Source organism: Argopecten irradians, chromosome 5 (genome assembly GCF_041381155.1).
Source record: "Argopecten irradians isolate NY chromosome 5, Ai_NY, whole genome shotgun sequence".
Taxonomy (NCBI): Eukaryota; Metazoa; Mollusca; class Bivalvia; order Pectinida; family Pectinidae; genus Argopecten; species Argopecten irradians.
In genome coordinates, this window is record NC_091138.1 from 33,557,038 (window position 1) to 33,570,576 (window position 13,539).

At 33.9% G+C, this 13,539-nt stretch overlaps 1 protein-coding gene across 1 annotated transcript in view; it reads left to right on the forward strand.

The window, feature by feature from the left end:
* The first annotated feature begins 247 nt into the window (after positions 1 to 247).
* The window catches only part of LOC138323604 (myosin heavy chain, non-muscle-like), a 55,663-nt gene continuing 42,371 nt past the window's right edge, over positions 248 to 13,539 (forward strand). Inside the window, 3 exon segments of the mRNA XM_069268323.1 lie at positions 248 to 838; positions 4,134 to 4,290; positions 9,267 to 9,294. Coding sequence (XP_069124424.1) covers positions 485 to 838; positions 4,134 to 4,290; positions 9,267 to 9,294 — 539 coding nt within the window. The 5' untranslated portion in view covers positions 248 to 484.

Sequence of the window (13,539 nt, forward strand, 5' to 3'; positions counted from 1 at the left end):
ATATCCGACAGATGAGATTCCAGACCGGGGGTGTTACGAAAATAATTTCGCAAAACTGAAGTTGAAATCATTTGATAATGTATATCAATGCTAGAGTTATGTTTATATATTTCACAATAAAAAAATAAAATTATTTTCTATTGAATGCTTACCAAAAGTGCATGTCATAATATAGGAGGAATGTCCTCGTGGAAATTATAAATAAGTTTTGAGATGGCCTCTACATCGTACCTAGCCTCTGCTTGAGTCACGTGACATTCATTGAATTTCCTGTGTGAATCGAGGCGGGCGGCGGCCCGGTTGACATGGTTTGAACATTGAATGATAATTTTGCAACTTTAGACGATTGTGCTACTGTGAAACCACTCTTGTTGAAATTCCTTGTTTTGTAGGGATTTATTTAAACGTTTGATACTCAGGAGACAGCTGAGTAATCAGTTTCCACACTTTCTGAAGTCGTGTGGATCATTTGCAAAATTTCAAAATGGCGGACGATCCGTACGCTAATGTTAGCGCTCAGGAGCTGAAGTATCTTGCTGTTGATAGGAATCGTATAAATGATCCTATGGTCCAAGCAGAATGGGCAGCCAAAAGATTAATTTGGGTGCCTCACGAAGTCCATGGCTTCTGTGCTGCCAGTGTCGTGTCGGAAAAGGGTGATGATTTGGAAGTTCAACTTGAGGAAACTGGAAAACATGTGAAGGTCCATCGGGATGACTGTCAGAAAATGAACCCCCCAAAGTTTTCAAAAGTTGAGGATATGGCCGAATTGACATGTCTCAACGAAGCATCTGTCCTTCATAATTTGAAAGATCGATACTATTCTGGTCTAATATACGTAAGTATCAACATAATTTGAAGCCGAAAAAGAGCGCTTTTCGAAATTCAAAATTGCACTTTATTGACATAGTCGCATTTGTGATACTGTACATCCTACATGTGTGCAGTTTGGCCTCAATGAATCACTGACAATCCCTTATAAATATGTCAGAAACCCAGAAATGTGTTATATCAATAATATGATCTGCTGCTAATGAGGATAATTATTGATGTAAGTTAGTGTATTAAGGACAAGACACATTAATAGATGCAGAATATCAGTATTAAATGATTACAACATCTTTTATCATGGTCCCACATGTCAGTTGATACTTCTTTAAGGTATAAATGTTATGATCAATTGAAACCTATCTAAACCCACTTTCTGTAAATAATATACAAAGAGACTAGGTCTATATTGTAATTGTTACAATACAGACTATACTGCAGGTGTTGCATAGTTTTGGTTTTAAATATTTCTTTGTTGCATAGTTTTGGTTTTAAATATTTCTTTGTTGTCAGTTTGATTTTCTCATTTATTATAGATGTTCCACAGCAGTCAGCTGCTAATTGTGTGATGTCACATCAGACATGGTCTAACATTTTTATGATAAATTTATACCTTGGACTGCATAAATTTGCTCCATCTGCCCTGATCCTGAAGATGACCTAGGTGACAGGACATGGGTCATGAGTCATCTGTTTGATGCTGATAAGGCATTGATTTTTATGGGGTGTTCAGAGGTACATTACGGTATTTGACTCAAAATTAAACGACACCCAGCTTTAGTTATCTGATCCATTTCCTTTCAGTTTTAAATCTGTCCATGAAGATTGTAACTCCAGTTTAGTGTTAAGAAGTAATTACAGATATTGACCAATGCTATTTACACTCCCTATTGTAATGATGCCTTGTCAGGAAAAGGGTTATGTTGTATTTCCTGATGTTAATTGAGCTCTAGCTTAGGTTTACGACTTCATTCTGATACCAAAATGCAAGGCATTTTAATTGGCTGTTCTGCATCATGTAATTGTGTAGATTATAAGTGTTAGGTGAAACTAAGGATACAAGTTCTCTGTCATTCAAAACAAGATATCATATTTGACAATACATTGTTTTGATATAACAACAAGTTAAAAGTAAATAAAAATTAATTATAAATATTATATATAAGGCTAAATTTACCAAATTAACCTTAAACTGATAATCTTATTCTTAATTTTCACAAAAATGCTGCATATGAATTATCATGGTCACTAGAAAAAAAATGCCAAAAACATGTACTAGATGAGTGTATTGGAAAGCTCCGAATTAGGTCACAGTGCATGAGGTCGGTCAGCTGTCACACGGTTGAGCGATTCTAAAATTGGGACAAACTAATACCCATCTAACAGAACGGTGGACAGGTGAAGACTGAAGATCTTTGGAGTCGATAAAGATGTGTTTCTGTTCACCATTTGTTTCACTTTATCATGTATTTACTCACAGAAAGCTTACATGGTTTTTTAACAGTATTATACATCGAAATTACAAAAAGTAGACATTGAAAATATATATGCATTGTTAGTATAGATATTACTGGGTTAAAGTAATATAATGCATTTTAATATTAAATACACAGTAGCAGCAAGTTTAAGACTATGATTATAAGCAATTTTAGGGTTACTTGGGCAGTATGTGGTATAAAGATGCCCAGGTGAAGAGGGTGTTATCTGGAGCCAGTGTAGTACACAAGTTGATGGCCAGGTATACACTTACAAGATAACAGTGTTGTTATATCACCTGTAGGAGTTACCTGGGTAGGGACTAAATGGCTCACCTCTTATTTGATGTTGGCAAACACAATGTGGGCAGTTCGGTGTTTACCCCAGTAATTACATATATACTGGACGTCCTTCAGTCCCTTGTATCACAGTCAGATACATCCTAGTAATCATGTGTTGTAACATTTTTTTATTACAAGATTGGGGAAATCCATTAATAGTCATAAGTTTATGTATTGAATTATCTTAGAACCATTAATTATAAATATAACTAAATAGGGGAAAGGAAAGTATCTAACTTTTTAAATAATTTAATTGTCATGATATACCAGGTATATTGCATTCACTTGAACTATAAATCACAAACATAACTTATTCATAAAATAATAAAAAAAAAAAATTATTATCATATTTAAGAGAAATTTGAAGGTTCCTCCATTTCCGGAAAGCTAAATGATAAAGATTTGTTGAAATTTTTAAAATGCTTTTTATTTCTATTTTTATTGAAATGAAATCATCTAGCTAATTTCAAGCTTTTGTCTTTTTCTATTTTCTATTATATTCTGACAGCACATTAATAATTGTTGCACACACAAAAACTGCAAAAAAAAGCAAACATTTTACAGTCCAAATTATTCTGAACTAAAGCAATTATAGAGATAATTGTAGGATTTTATCAATGTATACAAAAAATACTTCCTGGGCTTCCATTTGTAATGATAAATGAATGGATCGCTGCCAAAAATTTGACCCAACCAAGAGATTAATTACTATAATTTACTAAAAAGTGATCATAATGCAGCAGGGTCCATAAGTAAAAATAACAGACTCAACAGGAAGTACACTGCCTTCTGACTAAATACATGAAAAGGTGCAGAGCTATAACAAGTGAATAATGACCCATTTATACAGGGTTTAGTTTGTATTGCAAGTTGAATTGGCAGACTGCCCAAATTTGCATTATAATCTTTAATTTCACTTTACTATTATCTATTATAAAGATCTTATATAAGAAAAAAGAAAAAAAACTTTTCATAAAACATGCAAGTTAGTAAAAATATCTGGTATACAATTTGTTGAAGACTTTTTTCTATATCTGCCATTGAAATCTTTGTAAATATCAAATATTCCGATTGTGATGTGTTATTTTTATACACAAAATGCTAACCTAACGATGAGTTTACATTTTATCTGTTTCTAGCATCAGTAATTATATAGTATATGTACATTTGGTAATGTCACTTTGATTCCAGTTTAAGTACTAGAGTGTCTGATATTGAAAATGTGTATCTATTTGATATGAAGAGTGGTTTCCAATTTAAAAAAATATGATACTTAAATGAAATGCAAAACATGTTTCTATATATAATGTAATTAGATTATTTATATTTTGTCTCATTAGAAAATTTCAATTTAGTTTAATTTTGAATTTTGAAATTTAATAGGTTTGTGTACAACTAACTTGCATTAATATTAAAGCCATTACTACTGATTTAATTGACATCAATACCATTAATATAGTTAATAGGATTTATTCTTTCCTCTTTCAGACATATTCTGGTCTATTTTGCGTAGTAGTGAACCCTTATAAAAGACTTCCAATCTACACAGAAAAAGTTGTCGACTTATACAAAGGAAAAAAGCGCCACGAAGTTCCGCCCCATGTTTTCGCCATTACAGATGGAGCATACCGTAGCATGTTACAAGGTAAATGGAGGAAGATGCTGTCAAGTTGTCAAATTATTTTCCTGTTTTTGCTTGTAGCTTGTGTATACAGCATCCAGGTATCCTCTGCTGACAAGTATCCCATTAGGACATTAGTAGTTTTAAATCAAATTTGATCCCTACTATTTTACAGTAAACACTGTTCCTGAGAAGCTCAGATACATATTTTCTGTGTGACCATATGATGTATATATAGCGAGAATCTTGGACATTCTCACCTTCATTTGTTTACAATGAGAGATACGTATACACTTACACTTGTTCATGTTGCAATTAGATCATAAAAAAGTAACTATAAAAAAAAGTTAGTGTCAAAGTAGTGCTAATTTAGATTTTTCTTATATATTTATATATAAGGAGAATCTAGATTAGCACCTCTTTGTTAGATGAAAGTTTTTTTTACATTGGAATACAGTAAAATTGACATTACCACCATCTTATTAGGGCCCTTTCTGTTTACACTGCACGAACACAGAAGAAGAAAAATCACAGGATTTGTTTCTACTGGTGCTAAATGGTGCTGACAAGTTAAGGATAATGGATTGCCTACAAGTGCCAAGTTGAAACTTATCTGCTCTCTAGCAGGCTAGATATTGTGATAAGCCAGTAGATTGTAAAAGGTAGGGATGGGTATCGCGAAAAATTTTGTATCGCGATATATCACGATACATCATAAGTGTATTATGATACGTATCATGATATTTTGGAATTATTTTTGTAGAATAAGAATTGCATGGTTTTTTCTGTCAATCACCTAAAAAAAGTATGAAATAAATGTTTTGTCAATATATCACTTTTATTCTTGTTTTTATCTAAAAAATGCGACATAATGTCTGTGTTACTTCCGCTCGATGTTTTGCAAACACTTACTACTGGACGGGACTCAGTAGCTGGGTGATGGCGACGCAAGTGAGTCGTCAGGTTCCTTGTTCCGCCACTACATTTAACGATTGCCGTACACAATCGACATCAAGCGATGCTTTACTCGCTATTTATTTCCCCTTTACGTACTATAAGGCCAAAATGCTGCCATACAACCGCTTTTGCTTGGGATTTTTTACGAGGTTATCATTCGTGCCTATGAAGGTCGCCATTTTGAAACGTTACTAAGCACAAGATCAATCATAATCTACGTATAATAACATCCCAAAAATCCATCTTAACCTATACATTTGTCTGAAATGTTGTTAAAATATATATTTCAGTTTTAATTTTTATACAAATTCTCATTTTAAAAATATTTCCCGTCAAAAACGAAATTTTCACGGAAATATACGGAAAATCCCCGAATGATTCCGAGTGAACCGATACGACTAAATCGTACCGCGATACGTATCGTTTTCAAATTGAACCTGGATATATCGGTATACCGATAATACCGCGCACCACTAGTAAAAGGTAGTACAATGCATTGCAAATCCATCATTAAAGAAGTTTAAGCTCAAAAGGAGTGAGGAGTAATATATCAGTGTGAAATGAAAAGTTTTTAGCAGATGTAGAATTAGAAGATGGAATCAAAATGAGGTGAAAACGGTTTAAAGTTAGTATATTAATAACTAGATAGAAGTCAGGTCATTGTGTAAATTATGTGTCTATTTGAAATTATCTTAATGTGTCTATTTGAAATTAAATCTGCAAAAAATTTTGAAGTAAGAGGCATCAATGTTTTCTGCTGCATATAATATCTATCATGATCAAATAATGAAAAATAAAAAAAGAGAAAAATACATAAAATTTACATATACATTTCATGTTGATAAAAGGGTTCACTTTTGAGTTCATCATATTTCAAATTTGATATAAAACATAATATTATTACAATCAAAATCACATACATATAAGACGATATATATTTACTGCTGTACATACATATGCAGTGTTGAAAACATGTCTAGCTAGACCCACTGGGCAAGTGAATACGATATATTTTATGCAGCATACTAATATTGACACAAAAAAAAAAGATTGTATTGATTGTATGAACATCTGGTTACTAATATGGAAGAACTGTATATCTGAAGTTATCTATTTCCTAGTTCATACCATATATACATAGACTATAGCTGGTAGTCCATCATTACTGTGACGACTTCTGTCCATCAAGCCCGATATCACTCAATAATATGCTGACATATATGGTACAGATACATGTATGAATGGGTCTTGCAGCTGGGCCTAGATATGAGAAAGTATGGCAAATATACCCATTACAGATATGGGAATCATAACAGATAGCAAGATTATTACTTAGTTCTAATAGAAGTCCTGACAACAAGAGAATTTTTATCAATTTAATATAGGACTATAACTTAGTGATAAATCACATCATTTCATCAACTCATAATGTCCTGATCATGGAATGATCTTTATACATTATGATAATTTGACTGTACAACTGCTTCCTAATTCAGACCCAAACTTGCCCTGCCTGTAAGCTAGATATATAGTCCAAGCTCCAGGTACTGATCCTACTTTAAACATTTCTAAGTATAATGTCTGCTGGATTTGTATATGCAGTACAGTACTAGTACTGTAGACTTGGAGTAGTATGTACACATGTAGACTTGGAGTAGTATGTACACATGGCCAAACTGTTAACATTTTTATGCCAATTTTGCGTGTAAGACAGAAGAGAAAAGATCTGTATTACAGTAGTTATGTCTGGCATGTCGCACAGCCGTAGGGATCAGCAGGCCTAGGTACATTCCTCATATGATGGAGCTTACTCTATATTAGATAATGACACCTCATTTACATATTATAAACCTTAAAAAAAAACCAAAGCACTACACCGCAAGCAAATGTACCTGGTAATCGACATGCATATATTATGATCAAGGACAAAGAGACATGCCAGTTAAACAAGTGTCGATACTGGTATCTTTATAGACCCATTGTATGCAAGTACAGGCTTCAGAAGGTGCACATAATGAAGCATAAACATATGCTGTGAATTTTTATGCAGGACTCGCATACATTTTATTCTTATGACTCATTTTAGGTACATGGTTGTCTTTTTAACTCAGACTTTGTCATAAGTTATTTTTTGTCTTTATAAGAAAGGATTAATATTTTGGTTTTATCACTTGTAGATATTTCTAGTTATCCAAGAATTTGCTTTCTAACTTGATTGAAGCTTTTTCATTTGGGTCCAATAGAGCTGTAAGCCTTATGAGGAAAACAACCAGAAAAAAGCTCGAACTTTTAAAATAAACACCTAGATTCATTGATCATAGATCTATATTGCAGTTTCTTTAAATAATTATCTACATTGTAATTGAAATGCCAAAAATGATTCCTATCGATAAACAGCAATGTTTTGAAAAAGCCAGGTGGTTTTGTGTAATCTCCTAAGTATCAACTTCTACCTTGTTTCTGGATATGTATAAAATTTGCATTACAATTCATCCATGCAAGCTTTATACACATAACTTTTTGGTGAATCTTCTCCCGAGGAATTCACGATTAAATTAAGACATGGAGTAGAGTTATGGTGTGAAATTCTTGCATAATTACATGATCTATATTTCTGTCTTCTGCTAGCTATATTGACAGCATTGTTAACTTAGCTTACAGTTTACATGTATGTGCTGAGTAATCAATGCATATAGGACATGCAAACTTCAAAAGCTGTGTATTTAGGTGAACACATGCTTGATAACAATACCACTGAATAATAGGCCTACATCATTAATTTGGCCAAGAACAATGGTTCTGATATCGTCCTGGGCTAGTCCACATTCCGGGCATTCTAACTTTACCATTGATCGTCTCCAGCTCTGCTAGGGTCACATATTTCAGATAGCTACCTGACCTTGAAAATGGTGGCCATTACCTTCCTTTGAAATTTGAATGAAGGAGATTCAGTGTAAATGGAAATCTGAAATTTGTAAAGATAAAATTTTAATAGTAGATGTATTGTAAAGTAAGGAATAAACTGTGGCTCTGTGATATCAAATGAATATATAAGGAATTTGTAGTGGTCGTTCAAAGAGGCTACTGCCTGTATATATAAATACACACTAGATTACAGTAGTTTTCAATGTTTAACAAGATATTTTAAGATGTTCGTTCGCTATGCTCTTAATAAAACAGGAAGCTTACTAGTCCCAGATAAAATGTTGGGCCGGTTATACAAAAGGATGGTCTTTCTAACAGCGTAATGACCTTTAGTATTTGTATCTGTCAAAACAAGATGACTGCTAGATGTGGCAAGCATGGAAGAATTAGCAGTCATCCGCTTGGGCTAGATGGTATTCTGAAAATGTGAGCTTAAAACATGTAGATATGAGATGCCCTGATCATGACACTTGTTTGCTATAAGAAGTCAAGTTGCTGTCTGCTTGTTAAAATGTACCAGAATGTAAAGTACTTGTGGAAAACACTTGTCAGAAGCTAACAGGCTAATAAATATAAACCTTGTTATTTATCCAAGTTATCAAAATATTACAATATCAGAATGTATTTAACTTTTTGATGGGATCTTTTACATAGATGGCTATTTAATTTGGCTGAAAAATTGAAATGTAAGTTCACAGCCAAAGTCATTGGCCTCTGAAGGTGAACTAAGGCCATTTATTACCTAGGGGAGCCAGATTTTGACAGATATACAATGTACAGGTCATACCTACAGGAAGTTCACAGTTGGGTACCCTTGCCTCACTCCAGGGATATCTAAATTTAAATATATTTCAATTTGAAATTGATTGTTAATGTATTTTGACCATTTACACATACAACTTTTAGTCTGGGTCTAGAGCTGTTTTGGCTTTTAATAAAATCACCTGTTAGGACTGCCTGGTAGCTTGTCTTGTTTTTCAACTGGAAATAAACTGTTAAAGAGAATAATTTGGATTTCACTGCCTTCAAACAATATTGCTACAAATTAGTTATAAAAATGTATAATTTCATTGATTTCTATAGAACTTGACAAACTGACTTTAATTTTTTGTTTGCAGATCGTGAAGACCAGTCTATCCTATGCACGTAAGTATTACCAAATAAATCAAATTTCCTTCTGATCTGTTCCTAATTATTGAGGCTTTAGAGATACATTGACTGTACTGCAGTCATGTACCTCTTGTAGAATACTATCTGAAGTTCTTGTTGGTAGGAATTTGAAACTTTGATGAATTTGAAGATGATATACTGTACTTAAGATTCTGAACTTTGTGGCAGTTTAATGACAGGACTTTCAACACATGAAAAGTTTTACAGTGGGTGAAAGTTAAAACTAGCTTTCTATAAGACATTAGAATACATTTCTACAAAAGGAGGAAAAATAGGGGTAGGGGGTGACTACATCCCCTTTTCTTTCTACTCTTAAAGAATTTATTGTACTAATGTTATATATTCACTAAAAGGCATTAGACATTTGGATGTACTTTTAAAAACATATGTATGTAAATTTGGGAACTGAATAGTATATAATAATGAACTTTTCTACTAGTGAATGGAGTAGTATTTATTCACTGTCTGTGATTATCTGACATATTACATCTTATACATCATGAACAGGTAGATACAGTCACTTTAATTCAAGATTAATCATAACTGGAAAATTACCCAACTATCAGCCCAATCTGAGTGAATCATCCCGTATGTGTGAAGCCAGGAGATGTCGGGCTCTAACATTTAATAGGGTGCCTTTCACTTCTCGAGGTTGATTTTGAAATGTTTAGATAAGAACTGATGCTAGTCTGCATCTTGTTGCGATTACAGACAGGGATATAGCTGAACCTTATTATACTGTGATGTTTGCTTTTCATAGACGATATCAGTTCTAGTTATATGTATGACGTATGCTTTTCATAGACCTCTAAAGTTGAAAGTTGAAAAAAAAATTCCTCTATCAGTTCTAGTTATATGTATGACGTATTCTTTTTTCATGTAGTTTAGTGAAAGTTATTAGATTTTTTAGGCCTGGACTATCTGAACCTGCTGCATTCCATTTGTAGTGAGGTATGATTAGAGTCAAGGTGATTAGCGAGACCCAGCTGATCAGTAAACACCGCTCAATCTATCCTCACCATGCTCTAAGTGGGAGTGGATATATAGCTCCCCTTACTCTAGTAGTGTAAGAGATAGAAGGTGTATGTACCCCTGGCTGGGATGTTATTTATCTAATCTGTGTAATAGACACATAATAAATAGCACCTAATGATAGCTATTCACTGGGGGTTTGATAACCTTCCATACCCTCGGTCATCTCCTATACACAAAACCTGGTCCTTCTGCATTTGAAGTTTGTACAAAAACCTGGTCCTTCTGCATTTGAAGTTTGTACAGAGTCAAGTCTGTCATATTTGTAACTAATTTCATAACTTATGTTAGTTTGGAGTATATAATTAAAAAGTAACATATCTTTTAAAAAAAATCAAAAATTTCTTGAAATTTGAAATAAGTTTTTACCAATTTGAAATGATTAAACTCAATAATAATGACACACCTGTTTCAGGTAACTTAGGGCAGCACCTAAAGCTCGTTCCAAAATATTTCCTTCTATAATTTTATGATATTTAACAGCATATATTTACAACTATATTATTTAGTAGTGGTAATTGATAAAGCCCAATTCATAATCTGTCTTGTGTGCGTCATGAAGCATTAAGTCTACAACTGACGATATGTGCAGCATGGCCTGACTGAACTGCAGCTCTACATGTGGTTGTATGTACTGTTGATGTAGACCGGCTGTGAGGGGGACGTCCCTCAATGATCCCTGTTTGCATAGACAGATACAGTGGTATATACCTAGTCAGCTTCTTCATAAAAACAGAACAAAAAACACATTGATCACAGTCGCACAGCAGTCTGTGATTATAAAAAAACACTGCTGTTATCTTTGTGTATTACATATGCCAGCCATTACAGGGCCTTCTTTCATTTACTGGTGTTTTCTCATCAATTCTCAGGTAATCTGCATACATTACCACTGATTCACAGCTTGTATCTCGCCTCCTACTTCAGATCAGTGTATTTTTGTATAACAACAGAAGGAGGGACTGTTGACTGATTAATTAGCCTGATTTTGTACTAGCCTTTGTAGTAGTCTGTCAAGTAGATAGTGGTATTATATAAAAAGGCAGAAGTGGCCTAGTGGTTTGGGTGTCTGATCTGCTTCCGTCCCTGACCTCCAACCAGGTCTGTAAAGTCTGTTTGTGAAGTACTTGAGGTCAATGGCTGTTTGTATTGACCAGATACTTGTTAGTTCGATGTAAAACACAATCATCAAGTCCAGGTCAATGTGTTGTATGGTATCCGAGTCCAAAGGGTCATGTTTCAGCCTGGGGACTATTTGTATACAGCTGTAACAGTTTATTTTCCTGAAATAAAGTTAGTGAAAATGGCAAATTTTCTGTATGTGCTGAAAATAATGATTACATATATCTCAGATTTTGTCTGAAACATTTAGGAGATGATGAAAGTTTTCTGCTGGTATGCTATATTTACATGTGCTTTACAGATTATAGCTATAGATGGTAATCACTTTGTTAGTTACTCATACACTGGTCCAGGTCCAATATGATACCCCTGTCCTTACATCCAGTCATTTCCATCTCCTTGAGCAGCTTCCGGAGTTTATAGACCAGGGAAAGATACTGTTTGGAGCTGTAATGCAGTTGTTGTGGCCAGGTTTATAAAAATGGGATTATATTATATATACATGCATACACAGTCTTATTATTATTTGGACAGGAAGGTGGCACAGTTTCCTAGACAACCGGACTTTCCCTCTTCAGATTTCTGCTGTACCAGCACACGTGTATTATATTTAATATTTAGGAAGAGTGTTGTTGAGTTGATAAAGATATTTGATTAAACTTTACACTAAATATTGAAAACTGTTCCCCTGCCTTACACTGGTGGCTGGGGAATTGTAAAACAAGGGTGTTATCTGGGTACTGAGCTGTAAATGGGTTGAAGGACGGGAGATAAAGCTGAATTATTACATCTTATTCAATAGAGAGTGTTGTTGTCGGACAGGTTTACAGGCCAATGGTACTACACCACTACCTCTGACCTACATACACCTGTATCTGTGTATAAATTCCACATTATAATCCACCACACCCCTAGTTATTGTCTATACAGATAAATAGAAGAATCTACATCCATTAAAATAAACCTCATGACCTACAATAAAGCAAAGAATCTGAAGAAATATTTGATTTCTTATATTACTGTTCTGTTTACTTGATGTTCTATATATGCAATGTCCCAATCAAATTGTTATTTATGTGCATTTTGGAAGAATATTAGTCTTTATGTCTACTTGATGGTTGTCTAGATGTCTTAAGGCGTGCTGAATGCATGCATGGACAAGAAAGTATTTTTGAGCTAAATATGTATGTGTTGGTACCAAATTTTGCATTCTCTTTAATTCCAAGACCAAATACATCTTCAAACGCAGAATAATACAAAGTTTAAAAGGATTGCCAACTTCACCAAAATTATAATCCACCCGGTTTGAACAATAGTACAGGTGTGAACAGACGCGTCCTAGTCTTGATTTCCAATTTCTTACCGAGCAGCTTTTGATTTCTATTTGCACACACAATAAAAATTTTTACATGTTCAAGGATGCTTGCTTTATCACGCTTTTTAAGACACGAGGATCTGTGCGTAGGTTTAATGTGCAGTAGTTGGTGTTTTAAGATAGTTGATAAAAGTCTATCCGGTGGCCAACTTTTACAAAACGTGACAATGATGACACCCTCTTTGTAGGTTTCGTGTTTTCATTGCTTATTCAGATAGTCTAATATGATCCCACTGCCAGGGGCACAAGTTTTCTAGGCCTGAGCTTTTATGGAATTTCTCATTTATTCAATTGACCTTAAACTCCTGGAACAAATATTTTGTTTTCTTCGGTGTAAGGACACAGCTCATTTTCAATTTAAAAGGGTTTCGATTGACTTAGCACAACAATCAACATAACAATAAACCCAAATGAAGAATGATGATTACAATACACATATTTCATACATTACATGTGTATATGAAAATATATACACCGTCACTGGATGACAGTCTGCATGTTTTTGTGCAATCATGCATACTTAACTTTAGTGTAGCTCTACTATAAGTTTTTATGCCAGATCAGCATACCTGGCTGGCGGTCGGAGATATTTCAGTTTACCTGTGTAAATACTAGACATGAATGACTGCTTTTGTTCATGTTTTTTTTTGTCTCGATAAGATTGTGGATTGGTTCAAATATTAAAAGCAGAC